General features: G+C 45.2%; 1 protein-coding gene across 1 annotated transcript; it reads right to left on the bottom strand.

Annotated features, from left to right (window-relative positions):
- Positions 1 to 1,494: 1,494 nt before the first annotated feature.
- SLC25A20 (solute carrier family 25 member 20) lies at positions 1,495 to 16,928 on the bottom strand. Its single transcript, XM_081184340.1, has 9 exons — positions 16,699 to 16,928; positions 11,163 to 11,255; positions 9,574 to 9,701; positions 7,103 to 7,193; positions 5,275 to 5,392; positions 4,586 to 4,658; positions 3,504 to 3,613; positions 1,994 to 2,118; positions 1,495 to 1,899 (listed from the first exon to the last, which is right to left on the bottom strand). Exons 1-9 carry the CDS (start codon positions 16,813 to 16,815, stop codon positions 1,837 to 1,839), a joined length of 918 nt encoding a protein of 305 aa, XP_081040466.1. The 5' UTR covers positions 16,816 to 16,928; the 3' UTR covers positions 1,495 to 1,836.
- Between the last annotated feature and the right edge of the window lie 237 nt (positions 16,929 to 17,165).

Genomic DNA, 17,165 nt, shown 5'->3' with positions numbered 1-17,165 from the left:
GCAGAACGACTGACAGCCAGACAGCCAATTTTTAGTTAAAGCAGGATCTCAACTGTCCTGAGGGAGACCTTTAGTCCCAGCAGAGTTAAAGTTCAATTTGTGTGTTTAACAACAGATTCTCAGAGACAGCAACAAATACAAAACTATACACCAAGAGAACACGAGCAGCCTTTTGGGGTTCCCTGGAGAAGCTAGTACAGGATTTGCATTCCAAAAGAATCTCAGCCATTACAACAAGACTCTGGCTCTCATGATGGCACAGACTATTTTTAAAATAGCCTGGCTGATGTCTATGAAAAGGAAGACAAGTCTCTGCCGATGGTGTAGTAACTCCAAAACGGAAAGTAAACAAGAACACCAAGACCAAATTCTGGCTGAGACTCAGCAAATGTATAGTCCTGAACAGGATAATTTTATCCCACTGAAACACTTTGCAGATCAATTGTCCTGCTTTTACTGCCTGAGCATGGGATGTGCTTCAGCTAAAACACACCAGGCATGCAATAAAGTCCTCTTGAGGTAAAACGGTAGTGGAAACAGTCACTCTGAAGTTGTCCCATTTCAGGCTCTTTCAACTTCCAGTTTTAAAACCTCTCTTGACTTTGAAACCACCGCAATACAAGCACAGGTACCACATGTACCAGAATTCATCATTTGGCACCTCAGATATAACCATGAGGTTGGCACTTGTGAAGCTGGTATCACCAGTTACCAGAAAGGACCTATTGAAAGAGTATTTTAGGGGGAAAGGGGGCTTGAAACACCTGTGTTTCTGTGCTGACCGCACTTTCTAGCCAACTGCGACAGCATCTCTGAAGAAACCTGGAAATTACTCCCTTATACCTGTAATTTATCAGTTTGAGTTTATTAAACATTAATACAAGATTCTGAAGCTCTGTTAATTTTATATCTGTTGCGTCCAGTTCTTGAGCGTTCAGTGTGTGAACTACCGTATTTTTCGCTCTATAACACGCACCCGACCATAACATGCACGTAATTTTTAGAGGAGGAAAATCCGTAGGCATGCCACCCATAGGCATTTCCTCCATAACACGCACAGACATTTCCCCTTACTTTCTAGGAGGAAAAAAGTGAGTGTTATGGTGCAAAAAATACGGTAGTTCAAACCAGCATGCTGCGCCACTGAGTGTGGGTCATACACCTCAAGGTAACAAACAAGAGACTTAAAACCAGTACCTGCCATGACTGAGTAATGTACAAGCCCCACTGAAGTTCCTGGGACTGCTGAAGTAACATCTGTGTTCATGTGCAAGTCTCATTCATTTCCATGCTGCTTACACAGGAACTTTAGTGGCAGACTGTGTAGTGTCTGTAAACCAAAGCTAAACAATCTTCTTACGTGATTGCATGCACTTAAGTGTGAAGTTTATCCTGAGAATTAAATGCACAGTGGCTAGATCTCCAACCCCACCCTCCACCTGGTACTATCGCCACCATCCATGCAGTTCTTTACTAAGATTAAAAAATGGGAAATTAAAATATTCCTTCTTTATTTCCAAAGGAGGCAAATTAGAAGAAATTTGACACCTATTAATAGCAGTAAGGTTTTCTACGAGCAGCTTTACCCCTATGGTAACTTTGGGTTCAGAAGGCAGGTTTGCATCTCAAACTCCCAACGGGGATGAGAACTGGCTCGAGATTCCGAATGGCAACAACAGCCTCCTCCAGAGGGAGCGAGTAAGGCAAAAACCGGTTATTAAAAAAATAAGTCATTTATACAGCTTATTTTGCTTCATCGTTCCATTTTGCTCTTCTAATGCGATTGCCTCCTTCCTCTTGTCCTCAGGTTCCCTTAGGACCACGTCCTTCCGGTCTTCACAGACTTGGAGCGAGCCAGTTAAGGAACTTCATGGCGACTTCAAAACCAAGGAAGCAGGCCTGGAGGAAAACACACAGAAAAGAATGAAATGATCCAAATGGGAACGGGGCTAAAAAAATCTACCATCTGTCGATGAGCCCACTGTTCACTTACTGCGTTGGCTGGGAAAGCCCTGATCATCACAGCGGTAAATCCCTTGTACAGTGACGCCACTCCTTCCTCTCGAATCAGCTCCCGCAAAACGTCTCTGAAGCCATTGGGATACTTTCCCGGAGGAGCTGTTGAGAAAGGTAAAAGCATGCAAGTTATGGTTTAAGTCATCTCATGAGCCCCAGTCACTGAGAAGCCCTGGCCTGCTAAGGCAGCCTTGTGCTCCCCCTTCCTCTCTGTTTGCCCAGCAATCACTCTCCCTCCTTTCTGCATACCCTCAAATGATAACTACCGCTATGGGAGCACATTTTCTGCAGTTATAAGTACTGAGTGGAGTTGAGGGTTAGGGAACCTGGCTCCTCCAGCACGGCCAGGAATGGCGGAAGCTGTAGTCCAGCAACAACTCAACATCTACAGGTCCCCATCTCTAGTTAGAGACCGTGATGTGAGCGACAATGTCCCTGCCTTGTGGGGTGGGGAGAAAGGGAGCTGTTCCTTGAAATCAGCCTTGAAATTAACCACTTGCCACTCACTCAAGGGCGAGTAACTTGGCAGATCCACTGTACAAGCCACACTGTGGCGAAGAGGCTCAGGCAGGCAAAACTTTCAGAACTTGAATGGCTTGTTGAGAAGGCAAGGCATGGCTGTGGTGAAGATGCTGAACCAGCTTTATAAAGGAGTCCAGGAACGTTCTGGCCCACTTCCCACCTGTCCCAGTGACTAACCCAATCTAATGAGAAATCATTAGAGGCATACCAATGGCCTGAAAATACCAACTTCCTTTATCAAACATGGATGGGGAAACTTGCATGATGCAACACCAGGCAAGCAGCTATTTGCCTCACCAGAAAGCCAGCACAAAAGTTTCCTCTGGAAAAAACTTAACAGAAAGCCTCAAGGAGGCTGCAAAGTGGGACCATACCCCATTTTGGTTCCAATAGTGAATAGAGTTGCAGCTGCAAAGCCAACAATTAGGAGGGGAGAAGAGTGAGAATTTGTGCCGCACCAGCAACCCAATGGCCACAATGGGAAAGGGCAGTCACTGCACAGCGAAGAAAGATGCAAATGTCTCATCAAGCTCCGGATTAAACCAGAGAGTGTGGCACGGGCTGTTGCTCAGGAATGATGCTCAGAGGAACTCACTGAAGAAGACAATGTGTAAATGAAACCTGAAAGAGCTAATCCTTCAATGTGCATTCTCTTCCTAAGAATATTGTAGAACTACAGTGGAACTCAGGGTGGGGAGAGCCATGGATAGTGTTAGCCACACCTCCATGGTTTCTCTAATTACTCCAAGGTGAAATTAGCAATGAGTCACTCAAGGTGCATGCAATTTTACTGAGCGCTCATTGTTCCAATTTGGTTTCCCTGCTTCATTCTCAGGCAGCCACCTCCCAAAAACAATTCTGACAGGGGGAACGACTGGATCTCTTTGAATCATGCATTTCAAAAGGTAATGGAAGACAAAATCTCCCAAGAGCCCACCTTTAGGTTAGAGACCAAGCTGACTCACCTGTCTGGAAACGAGACTTCAACACATCTGGAGGGATCGCAACAGCCCAATTAAAAATCCCTGCCATGCCACCTGCAAACAGAATCCTGGGTACACTGAGGTCACGGACACTGCAGAGAAGATTAAAAAGAGGAAGGGAGAAAGAGAAAGAGAGAGAGAGAGATTCTTCAGTGTCCTCCATCACCAATTCCTTCTGTTGTGAATGATCACAAGGTGCTTATTCTGCATAAATTTAAGCTTTATCTGCATTGGCACAGACCATGGTTTTTGTTGTTGTTTTTTTGCATTTTATCATTATTTAACACTATTGTTCACAGGGTGGTGGTGGTTCTCTGTTTCTGCATTCCAAGGGCAACATTTCACATATCTGTAACCCATGAAAGTGCAAACCGTAGACTTCAGGGGGTCACAAGACTTACTTTTCTTTTCCGTTCCTATTTATGAAGATCACAACTTCTTGGGACCAGAAACGCAACAGACACCAAGGCAGAGAGGATAGGCAGCAGGGAGGTTGGCATAGTGCAAGGGCACCAGTAGGGCCAATTCAGACTTTCCCGTTGGTGCACCTGCACCGCACCAGGCTCCCCACTACCTCACCCCCTGTAGTATCACAGTTCTGCTCCACCCAGCAAGCTGCTTTTGTTGTTGAGCTCCTGCAGTGCACTGAAAAAAGGAAAACTTTCCTGCTACAACTCAGGTCAGAGAAAGACGTTCTCTCATAATTATTATGTGGATTCCTGCACTCTGCCCCTGTGTCATACTACAAGGCACATACGACGACGAAGCTACTTAGGCTTACTTTACAGTAAAGTTTACTGTAACAGAACATGTTAAGGGTTTCGATCACTTCAAATCCTTTATAGAAATGTAATCTTTTTAGTAGTAGTGCATTTTTTTAAAAAAATGGTTTTCCTTGTAAACAAATGCAACAAAACTAAAGAACACATAACTAAGTATTTGAGCATTTCCCTGGAAACACTTGTCACTGGTGTTTTTGATAATTAAGAACACAAGATTATCCTTACTCAGCAGCAGGAAGAATTTCTTAGATGTACTGGTGGGAAACGTAGGGTTTTACTCACCTCTGCCCTTCAGGTGTCAAAATATGTTTAAGCCACTCATAGGTCATGAAGTACATCCCACTGGCTGGAACATCTGGTAAAACAAACGCAAATTCAGACTTAGAGAAACCAGAGGCGCAACCGGGGCCTGACTTGCAAGGAACATTCTCAAAGGAAGGAAATGGCACAGAACGTTCCGCAGGCCCCAAAGCAGAACAAAGTGGGCTTGACTCCTTGATTTGAGACAGGGGCAGAGCTGGGGAGAAGGGGCGGGGGGGGGGAGAGGATGGAAAGACAATATCATCTGTGATTATAAATCAGATTATAAACCAGACAGAGGGCCTTCTCGGTAGTGGCGCCCGCCCTGTGGAACGCCCTCCTATTAGATGTCAAGGAAATAGACATCTGAAAACTTCAGGGAAGTTTTTAATATTTAATGCTGCATTGTTTTTAACACTTGATTGGAAGCTGCCCAGAATGGCTGGGGAAACTCAGGCAGATGGGTGGGTATAAATAATAAATTATTATTATTATTATTATTATTATTATTATTATTATTATTATTATTTACAAAAGGAGCCATTCGGTGCCAACCACCCCCTCCCCCTTTAAAAATCTACTTTTATTATTATTTTAACAAAACTTTAAGAGAAAAAAACATTTACAACATTCCACAAACAGGGCTTTAGGGGCACTTGACCAGCAATTACCTCTCATGAGGGTGAGCACCGTTCCTTTGTAAACACCTCGAATGCCAGCCTCACGATAAAGCTGTTTGGCACAGTCCATAGGGCCTCCATATTTAATTTCACCAGAGGCTGCCTGGATCTAAAGGAATTAAAGAACGATTTTCTCATCAGCTATAACTACACGGTTGTACAAACGCCCCTAAGTCTAGAAGTCCTCAAAGGCAGCTCTGCAAATTTGATTCCTTCCTCAGAAGTCGACTGTGAGATATGAGCCGCAGGATGTCAAGTGATGATTGCGCACCAAAGTGGCGGAAATTGAAATCCACTTGAAATACGGTAAATATTTATTGCATATATTTATTCCATAGGCCATCACAATTGCATAAAAATACACAAACGAGAAGGATAAGACAAAGTCAGAATGAAAATCAACTTCAAAATTTATTGTGGTCGCTCTTAATTTTAGCGTGCTCAAATTAATGAGTCGTTTCCGCAAGCCTGGTGTGAACATTCCATTCAAAAATTCACACTCAAGTTGAAATTGAACAAACTATCAGCTGCTCTGCCTGTATCCTTCTTCCCCTTCCAGCTCTTTAACATCTAATTTCCTTACCTAATCCAAAAAGGGCCTGCAAAAACTTCCATAAAGTGTATCATTCATAACAGTAATCAAATGCAACATTTAGTGACTTCGCCTTGGGGGGTAGTCAAGCTGTAAACGGATGTATATTTGGAAATAAACTGGTAGACTTTTTATATGGGGAATGAGAAATGAACCTGCACATTCAATATGTTCAGATAACCACAGGCTGGATAATGAGTGTGCTACTATGGGAGCTTTCAATAAGGCCTGGAGGTCCAAGGCTCTTGGGAAGCCAAGAGCAGATATGCCTGGTGTGAGCTACCCCCATTTCCCTCCCTGATCCAGGGAAACTGATCTTGGGGAAAGGGGAAGAGACTATTCTGGTCTACAAGATAGGGCCCATCAGAAGTGAGAAGCCCTCTGGAGAGAGTTACTTGACAGCCAGGAAAGTGTCAGGGTGCACCGCAGGCCCTTGACTGTTGCCTCTCCAAGAAGAGAGTTCAGATGTAAGAGAATTTCACCGCAAGGAACTCCAGCAGGGGGGAAGGGGGCTGTAATAAAGTTGAAAAAGTGCTGTCACTGACACAGAGGCAGGTTGCTTCTTTAAGAAAGGCCACAGGCCAAAGCTGAAGCCTGAGGACCAAGGAGAGAATTACGTATCAGTGTCAAATAGGACAGCAGTAGGCATAGAACTCTGGCAAATATTGTAACAGGCCTGTCAACCCTACTGGGAGAACACTGTCCTAACCAGTTCAGCGTAAACATACTAGGAACCTCCTGCAAGCTAACGCAGGATGCACAAGCCTCTGGCCAGATGACTGGACCTCTGTTCTGCCCATTGCCATCCTCCTGCTCCTGCAGTCGTCACTGCACCCCCCCTTGTAGCACTCATATGAGCAGTATCATTAAGAAAATATTGCTGGTGGGAATGTGATGTGCCAACGGTTAGTAGTTAGAGGTGGGGCAGAGTTTCCTGGCAATTTTAGCATCCTGTCTCATTCATAGCTATACACACTTCTGCACATATGTCTTTTTACACACACACACACACACACACACGGATATGCTTAGACAAGTGGACTGGGGGACATCCAAAACATTTAGAAAACTTTATATTTACATGGTGTCCTGCTAACCTCAGACCGCAGGCTAGAGGAGGACACCCAGTGATAAGAAGGAAATATAAGGATGCAAAGCTTTTGCTAGGGCGCAATAGCCAGACAAGCTTCCTGAAAAGGTTGGGTGGCTTCCTGAAGCCCCTCTTACCTGTAAAAGGCACTTGATTCTCTCTCCCGGAGCCATGATTACGGTGGTGAACACCCCAGAAAGCATGCCTGCAGCAAAAAGCTGGGGATATCTGCATAGGGATGAAAGGACATTAATCATGGGCTTTGCATTTTCCTAAATACAGAGCCAGGAAGAGATGTAGTGATGACTCCCAATGTGGATGTTTTTTTAAAGTGAACTAGACCAGTTCATGGGGGGTAAAGGCTAATAAATTCATTTATCAGGCTACTGGTCATGATGGCTGTATCTAACCTCCAGGATTAGCGTCAGTAGGCCTCTGAACATCAGTTGCTGGGGGTCAGAAGTGGGAGAGGGCTATTGTGCTCATCTCCTGCCTGTGTGCGTCCCAGAGACATCTGCTTGGCCACTGGTCAGCCACCTGTAGGGTTCTTGAGTCCTTACTAGGCCTTGCCATGCCACCGTATTAAATCAACAACTGCTCAGTAACGCGGCATTTTAGACTCTGTTCTTTCAAAGCCCCTTCCATTTCCAGAACAAAAGAACTAAAAACGCCAGCCAACTATTAAAAATACCTGTGCATATTATCAGGGCTGTTCCCTGTCAACATTAAAAATTCCAATTATGTGCCAAGAAAACCAACGTTCTGAGTAAAATGTAATCATGTAATTAAATGATAATTTCGTCGTCTTTATTCCCCCCCCCCAATTTACATCTCACCAGGTGCTTCAGAAAGAACCTCAGAGCAGCTAACAACAATTTTAAAAAATAACAAAAGCCAATTAAAAATATAAAGGCAGCATGAGCAGTCATTACAGAACCATAGTAGCAGCAGATTCAGATAGATCGCTACAAATTTGGAACAATATTTGCATATTCCCCCACTTTACCGCAGGGGTGGGGGGAGCCTCAGGCCTCATGTAGGCCTCAGTCCAGCCCTTGGGACTCTATCACGGTCACATCTTCTCTCTCAAGATCACATACAGTGGTACCTCAGGTTAAGAACTTAATTCGTTCTGAAGGTCTGTTCTTAACCTGAAACTGTTCTTAAACTGAGGTACCACTTTAGCTAATGGGGCCTCCCACTGCTGCTGCACCGCCATGTGATTTCTGTTCTCACCATGAAGCAAAGTTCTTAACCTGAGGCACTATTTCTGGGTTAGCGGAGTCCGTAACCTGAAGCAGGGTATAAATAAATATGGGCGGGGTATAAATAAATAACTTATTATTATTAGGGTGGGGTTCAGTCCTGCAGGGAATGTGCTAGTGAAGGAGACCTCTTTCCCCCACCCCTGTGAGTCCACTATGAAGAAGAAGAAGAGTTTGGATTTGATATCCCGCTTTATCACTACCCTAAGGAGTCTCAAAGCGGCTCACAATCTCCTTTCCCTTCCTCTCCCACAACAAACACTCTGTGAGGTGAGTGGGGCTGAGAGACTTCAAAGAAGTGTGACTGGCCCAAGGTCACCCAGCAGCTGCATGTGGAGGAGTGGAGACGCGAACCCGGTTCACCAGATTACGAGACCACCGCTCTTAACCACTACACCACACTGGCTCCCCAGAAGGCAAGAACCTCCTGCCTACCTATCACCTGATATCATCACGACACCAGAGGATTAATAGGTGGGCGGCTGCACTCAGCTGTTAAAGCTGGCCCATGGGAAGCAGGGGGAGATAAAAGATCTGGCCCACCAGGCCCAAAAGCTTCCCCACCCCTGGATTGGACAAATTCATGGAGGAGAAAATTTACCAATGGCTACAAGCCATGATGTTACCTCCAGGGTCAAATGATCCTGTGTCAGAAGACCAGTTGTTGGGGAACGACTATCGGGGAGGGCAACTGCCCTCACATCCTGCTTGTGGGTTTCCCATGGTCATCTGACAGACCACTGTGGGAAACAGGTGCTGGACCAGGTGGGCATTTAGCAGGGCTGTTCTTACGTAAGTCTGCAAAGAGCTGAGGTATGAGACAAATTCTGGGAATCCAGCATGATCCGGATGCACTTAGCTATTTGGAGAACTGAGGGCGTACCAGAAAGATGTGTACGTCGCGGGAAGGTCGGGTTATGTACATCACCAAGTGTAGGCTCAGTGAAACAGTCGTCTCGGCATATAAATGGGGTTTATGTGCTCAGGCCCACTATTATGAGGAGGTGTTACAAGCCTGCCATTATGTAACACACACCACACTAATCTCAAATATAATCCTTCCTAAATAGATGCAAGTTTTGCCTGGGAAGGAAACTATGCAGCAACAGCCCACACAGTGTCTGTTTTCAGCCGGTGCAATCAATCCCACGCTTCCAGGAGCCTTAAAGCTTGCCAGATTTATTCATTTCGGGAAAAAAAAAAAAAACCCCTATGTATATTTATAACGGGGAGGAAAAAAATAACACGGTTCTTGGCTGCATTGCCGGAATGTGCAATTTTATACGTCACAGTAGCCTGGAATGCCTCGACAGCCTGTTGCTAGATTATCGGAAGTCACTCACGTCAGAACGTCATCGGGTGTTCTCTGCTGGAGTTTTTTCCCCAAGCCAAATCCAAAGAAACACACAGCAAACATGGGGGTCACACCAACAATCGGAGCCGCCATTCCTTTATACAAACCACGGACTCCCTGCAAGACACAGCAAGGCAGTGGATTACTTTAGCTTTTCTGCAGCCCTTCACAGGGGATGCTATTTCACCATCGGATATCAGCGGCAGACCCTATTCAAGACAGCACAAGTAGCTGCTGGGTTATTGTGAAGGGACGCTAAATTTATCTGCAGCCATACTTTCTTAAGAAATGTGTCAGAGGCTCTGTTCACGCATCATGGTAAGACATAAACCATGGTTCATCATGCATGAGCCGATTGCATCCGCTTTGTGCTGAGCTGTACAAACCGCACTATATCTGAGCCAGGGGTGGTGGTTCCTTTCACTCAAACAAATCACAATGGTGACCTAAGAACAAGGTTTGGCAGAAACAACTTCTCCCATTCCCAGTCTTAACCAGAACTTGGCATTCCCATCTTAACAAGGATTTGAAACAGATTAAGAGGGGATCTAGTTGGCATTAACCACGGCTAGAAGTGGTGCAGATGTAACATTCAACCACTGTTAAAGAGGACGGGGAAAAGAAGGGGAAATTTGCTGCAGAAATTGGAAGAGGGAAGAGGAGGAAGTAGAGCAGGGAGCTATAGATTTCAGAACTATAATTAATAACAATCCAGTAATGGAAGGGTTACGATATTCTTCCCTATTTTCTTCAAGGTAAAGGAATGGCAAAAGGATCCTGGGATATCATCCAGAAAGCCCCTAAAAGCACTGGTATAAATTACACATAAATAACCACACATGGCTACAGAAAAACCATTGCGTGTACACAGATTGTACATGTGTTGAATGTAGCAGCCATATTCACACATCAAATAAACCATAGTTTATCATGATGTGCATCAGCTGCAATGAGCTTTAGATTTCTGCACTCCTCCTTCCACCTTCTGTGTTGCTGGAAAGAAGCATTCAGGAGCATTTAATTTCACTTTTAGTAAGCCATTACTTCCCATTCCAGCCGAACCTGGGATTGTAGATGGACACGACTGTTTCAAAACAAGCCAAATCCATAGGTTATGAAGCTGGTTGGTTTAATCAAACCAGAGTTAGCATAATCCATGATCCCCGGTTTGGACAAAAAGGGGAAGTTGTGTTTTACCAAAAGCAAAATCCTTGTTCCAGTCACAGAAGACAAGGGGAGCAGGGAGGAGCCTAAGGGTCGCTATGGGTTGGGCACAACACAATAAACCTTATCATGAAGTGCAAACCAGGCCACTGTGCAAACAGCCCCGAAATGTAAGGTGTCACATCTTCACAATTATATGTGCTTAGGAGTTGGACAATTACTTTTTACCTTTACAGTATATCTAACTAGTTCTCCTGTCATAAATAATTTCCCACTGAGTCACTTCAGCATGAGTCATTTGGTCTGATAACCCAAGAAGCTCTCCATCTTCAGCAAGACATCATTCTGACACAATTTGAATTGGAGAAGCAAGTGATGTTTCTGACAGGCGTGACAACTGAACTGACACAATACCTCGGCGACGAGAGTCTTTCTGAAGCAGTCAAAGGTCCCAGAGTAGAGTGCAGGCTGTCCAGGCAAAGGTTTCGGTTGAGTCTGTAGCCTGACCTGCAAAAGAAGTTGAAGGGGGGAGGGAATGCCATGAATGCAAACAGTCTCTCTTATTACCAGGCCCTTTTTATTAGGAAATTGGTTTCTAATAGAGACGGCTAGCCACCCACCCAAAGCTCTGGTTCCCTCAGGCACCTTTCTCCTAACCCATCATATGCCCCTTGTGTTTTCTGTCTTCAAATCCACCCCTTACCTGATGAAATAAGAGTGCTGTGTAATGGGATTGAGGGGTGGGCAGGCCTAATAAATTGGGACTGACAGGCATTCGGCTAATTATACGGCTGAATATGAGCTGCAGAGAGAACGTACAAAATAAGCCAAAGAGACAGCCTTCCTCTGTCAAGGTTGGGCCTAAGGGCAGGATCTCCCGAAACTCAGACCTGGGAGATTAAGGATTCATGTAGATTTATTTCTGGATGAGGCGGCTAACATGTTCTGTATTACTGAGATCTAAGGTGGTGAACTGGGAGGAGATGATCTCTCTCAGCTGTGCTCACTTGGGCAGTATTGAACTAATACCAAAACAGGCTCAATGGTCAGTGAGAACCTAGTCCTCTCTAGGACTCCCATCTGTCTCACTCAGCTTCCTGTCAAGATGAGTGCCAGCTTTGAATGCCTGGTGTTGGGTAATCAGGGCAGATTAGGATTTCCACTGATGTACCAACAATCACTACGGGTTCAGAGTCCCCCAGCCTGACGTGATGCGGGTTAGTGCTGAGGACCCTAGGAAGGTTAATCATCATCATCATTATCATCAGTGCTTTTTTTCTGGGGGTACACATACCCCTAAACATTTTGTGAATCTAAGTTTGGCCTCACTGAGGGGCAGTATTTCAATATGAGGAGGAAAATGAGAGTACCGCTAAACATTTTTTTAAGAAAAAAAGCACTGATAATAATAATTTTATTATTTATACCCTGGCCATCTGGCTGAGTTTTCTCAGGTTGTCATCCTTGTCCAGGCTGCCTTAACTTGGTTTTTGGAATCACCACAATGCTTTCTGTTCTTTGCAACCATTGTAAGAAACTAGCTCATTAAAATGCCCGATTACAGTGAAACCTTGGGCGAAGGCACGTCCGCAACCCGCAACGTTCGCATCTTGAAATGCCGCGTCTGCACAGGCGCGATTTGGCACTTCTGCGCATGCGGCGAAACCCAGAAGTAACCCATTCCAGTACTTCTGGGTTTCCCGTGGTCTGCAACCCAAAAACATATAACCTGAAGCGGCCGTAACATGAGGTATGACTGTACTTTTGAGAATATTTGACCCATCTGTTGAAATGAAACCCCCCAGAGAAAAACTTCTTGAGAAAACAAGAGCTGAGGTTTTACACTTTCACTAGTCATTGGGCTTCCTGAGACTCATCCGCCACCCACCTGACGAGGTTATGTCAGGCAAATTCCAGAGCTACTACTGATCACTACTCTCAGCAAAAGGACTTGCAGCTCAATGCTTTGATTGCAAAAGTCCCCACGTTTAATCCTCGGCATCTCTGGGTAGGGCTGGAGAAAAACTCGTGCCAGAAAAGCAATTAATTAAGAAGCCTGCGAATGCACTGGTAAAACTGCATATTAAGATTTTGCAAACCCAATTATCAATGCTAATAAACCAGGAAGTTGAGTGGAAAATAAAATTGATAAAACAGAAAAACTTTGAATTTGCTAACAAACCAGGGAAACTAATGGTGTGGTAATTAAAAGAAGAAGCAAGGTCTAATTTATTTAAAAGACCATTGTAAACAGTTAAAATCTTTGGCAGGGATGTAAGGATACTTGTAATGTGGAATTGTTTTAATGATAATTATGGTTATATAATAGCTAGATAAGGGTAAAAGATGCAGTAAACTTAATCTTAAAAAAGGAACCTATGGAGGGAGGGAAGGTGGTCGAAGGGTTCAAAAGAACTCAGTATTTTAATGTTTAATATGTACAAAAAATGTTTTTAAAAAACTTAATATTTTCTTTTTGACAAAAAGAGAAAGACTCATGCCAGAAACCCTGGACAGCTGCTACCAATGGTCTGATTCAGTATTATGAAGCTTCCTTTGTATTAAAACTATTGATTTTGCCTGGGCTAGGGCAATGTATCAGTTCAGTTTGTGGAAGTTCTGGGGTACAAGAACTCCTCCACTGGTCACATTCGTCTCAATTCTGTGTGTGACCAAGCCAGCATACAAAGGGCAAGTCCTCCACGCTCCTTTTGATATCTGCCCTGTTTAAAACAGTATGCTAGAATCTCCTGGTCTAATGATTAGCAGGAGGACGCATACAAAGGCAAAGTCCATTGTCCTTGGTTTCACAAGGATCAAGAACTTCCAACTCATCCGATTAAGACATAAGATACATTGGAAACGGGACTATAAAAAACAGGATTAAAGAGGCTTCATCCAGGTTGCAAACCGGCGAGGAGGAGAGACAGAACATTATAAACTGGTAGATGGGAAGGCACCGTGACACTGCAAGCAGAAATATTTTGCTGTTAGCACAAATCTGGACTAAAAAAAAGCTGGAAAAACCCATTTGCACACATTTGCTTTGTGCACACAGGTCATGGGGATGGACGCCGGGAAGCTATGGAGAGCACAGCCTGAAAATCCTACTTATTACCCACTCATACATTTATCTCCTCTAGAGACCTCAAGGCTGTATGTGCAGCTCTTCCCTGCCCTATCCATGGTATTTTCACAACAATTAGGCAAGGTTGTATGGCTGAATAGGGATTTGAACCTGGGTATCTCCTGCCAACGTAGTATTTTCTGCCAACCTAGCAGTTTGAAAGCACGTCAAAAGTGCAAGTAGATAAATAGGTACCACTCCGGCGGGAAGGTAAATGGTGTTTCCATGCGCTGCTCTGGTTCACCAGAAGCCGCTTAGTCATGCTGGCCACATGACCCGGAAGCTGTACGCCGGCTCCCTCGGCCAATAAAGCGAGATGAGCACCGCAACCCCAGAGTCGGTCACGACTGGACCTAATGGTCAGGGGTTCCTTTACCTTATCTCCAGGTTTAATCCTGCACAAACCATTATAATACAGTGGTACCTCGGGTTACAGACGCTTCAGGTTACAGATGCTTCAGGTTACAAACTCCGCTAACCAGGAACTGGTTGCTCCAGGTTAAAAACATTACCCCAGGATAAGAACGGAAGTTGTGCACCAGTGGCAGCAGGAGACCCCATTAGCAAAAGCACGCCTCAGGTTAAGAACGGACCTCTGGAACGAATTAAGTTCTTAAACCGAGGTACCACTGTACTCTTCAGCTGCCCTCTCCCAGTTTCTGTGATCTCAGCAAGCATTACCCATATACTTTCAAAGCCTATTTTCACACCTGTAAGGGTTAGAACTTTAGTTAAGAAAAGAAAAGCGAACTAAAATTCTGAGAAGCTGCTGCATTCAGTACCCTGTACCAAATTCTCCTCTACTGTAGAAATCCCAAGGTCTTGCAAAATGACTGGCAACAAATATCTTTATCAAGATTGGCCTCCCTAATGCTTCTCCTCCCAAGGCAGGCCACAGTATAACCCATGACCACATTTCAGAGAACAGGTATATCTTGTTCTACCTCCATGGTTTGTAAAATAACTAGGAGGACCAAGCTGAAAGATTTCACCATATGCCCCATGCACCCAGGCTACATGGTTAAGAGACCTCTAGTGCAATGCTATGTTGAGCCATGCAAAACAATTGGTAGGATATTTTTTACTAATTTTTATTGATCTGCCATTGGCTCCCAGTACGTTTCCGAGCACGATTCAAAAGTGTTGGTTCTGACCTTTAAAGCCCTAAACGGCCTCGGTCCAGTATACCTGAAGGAGCGTCTCCACTCCCATCGTTCAGCCCGGACACTGAGATCCAGCGCCGAGGGCCTTCTGGCGGTTCCCTCATTGCGAGAAGTGAAGCTACAGGGAACCAGACAGAGGGCCTTCTCGGTAGTGGCGCCCGCCCTGTGGAACGCCCTCCCATCAGATGTCAAAGAGATAAATAATTACCTGACATTCAGAAGACATCTTAAGGCAGCCCTGTTCAGGGAAGTTTTTAATATGTAACGCTGTACTGTTTTTAACACTGATTGGGAGCCACCCAGAGTGGCTGGGGAAATAATAATAAATTATTATTATTATTAAAGGTATGTACACACTAACACATAAACATGTGAACAGAAACAGAACCACACACAAAGCAGATTCTCTCTCTCTGTGTATGTGTGTGTGTGTTAATAGATAGCAAAGTTTTCAAGATCAGTCTGTATAACCCAACCACTTGTTGCTGTTGCCAGTTCACAGTTGCAGTGTTCAGCAGTATTATTATTATCTATTGAATCTGTATACCGCTCTTTATCCAAATATTACAACATAAAAAGACAAAATGAGAACACAAAACGCACAATAAACACCCATGCTGTATCTGCTGGGAAGTAAGGGCCCATGAATTTCATTGGAACTTACTCCCAGGTCATGGGGGGGGGGGGGGACTGCAGCCTAAATGAGGGAGGAAGAAAATTAACTATGAATATGGACCACAGATCTTACCACTGGTATTTTACTGGTTGCCATTTTTATTGCTTTTTATGACAGGCTTTCACAAGGTTGCCACCCGCCCTATCACAAGTAACCAGCTTGCAAAATTACAACTGGCATGTAGACAAGGCCCTACCTGCGTGCAATTAAGCTGGCACTCCTAGCAGAGGCCAAGACGCATCTTCCCTCCCCCTTGCAAAGGGCACAAACATTTCCACTGCAGTTCCCAACACCAGCAATGCTCCATTACTCTTCTAACACTTTAGGAACTTTAGGAAACGTCAGCAGCAGCAGCGGCTCATACTGTCCATGTTGCTTTCATAACTTTTTATTTAGGTACTTTTGCATTTTATTTACTAAACGCACGAGTTTTGTAAGCCGCTTAGAGGACTTGATTGGTGGTACAAAAAGTTGTCATACATTTAAAAAATAAATATTGCATTGCGAGGAGGCGAGCCCGAAAGCCACCACATTGCAACTTCCAACATTCCCCTAAGAACTCCCTGTAGCCTCAGTGCAGGGCGCGCTGAGCGAAATAGCGAAGTTCGAAACTTCTCCGCGGTGCATGCTGGGAGTTGCTTCCAAGTCTCCCCCTTCTGCTTCGCGCGATGCATGACGGGGGCTGGAGTTCTTTTGAGCCCGCGCCGTTCGAAATGCCATTCATCCTTGGGGTGGGGGTGCAATACCGGGGGTGGTAATCCATGGACCAGTCTATCCGAGCCTTTCTCAAACTTGCATCCCTAGACGTTGTTTTTTTATGGACTACAACTCCCATCATTCCCAGCCAGGACGGCCAGCAGCAAGGGATGATGGGAGTTGTAGTTCAAAGACAGCGAGATTACCCCTCCCTCGCGAGCCTCCACCCGCGCGGTGCGCCCTGGGGCTTGTAGTCCCCAGGTCCCTCTCCTTCGCCCCGCTCCTCACCTTGATGGTGTCCAGTGGGTGTCCCACGAAGACCAAGCAGACGCCCCCGAAGCCGCCTGCGAAGAAGTTCTTCAGGGGGCTGATGGGCGCCTGGGAGGGCCCCTTCTTCTCCGCCATGGCTGCTCCGGAGGCGAGGTCGCCTGTCCTGCCCCGTCCTGCCCTGCCTCTTGCTTAACTACTCCGAGCGACCTTTACCCTCCTTTTCCCTCCCGCAGCCCGTCCGGACTCAGAGCACAGAGAGAAGCCTCCGGCGCGCCTAGAGAGGCCGCAACTGTTCCGGCTTCCGTCGCCAACAGCAGCAGCAGCAGTTGAACGTAGAGATAGCAAATGTAGAGTAGGGGCACTCCCAGCCCCGCCCCCCAAACTTACTGGCGTTGTTTTGAACGATCCTGTATTTTGTAGAACTGCCATAGAGTTCAGTAGGATTACTACTACAGTGGTACCTCGGGTTACATACTCTTCAGGTT

Source organism: Podarcis bocagei (assembly GCF_964188305.1).
Source record: "Podarcis bocagei genome assembly, chromosome: 2".
In the NCBI taxonomy this organism is placed as follows: Eukaryota; Metazoa; Chordata; class Lepidosauria; order Squamata; family Lacertidae; genus Podarcis; species Podarcis bocagei.
Note: the sequence above shows the minus strand (reverse complement) of the source record. Positions and strands in the feature narration are given on the sequence as shown.

Coding starts and splice junctions, on each gene's coding strand:
- SLC25A20 (XM_081184340.1), bottom strand. CDS start 16,815: ATGGCGGAGAAGAAGGGGCCCTCCCAGGCGCCCATCAGCCCCCTGAAG. Junction 11,256..16,698: donor ACCCACTGGACACCATCAAG/GTGAGGAGCGGG, acceptor CTTCTTTTGCAG/GTCAGGCTACAGACTCAACC. Junction 4,659..5,274: donor GGTGCTCACCCTCATGAGAG/GTAATTGCTGGT, acceptor TTGTTTTACCAG/ATGTTCCAGCCAGTGGGATG.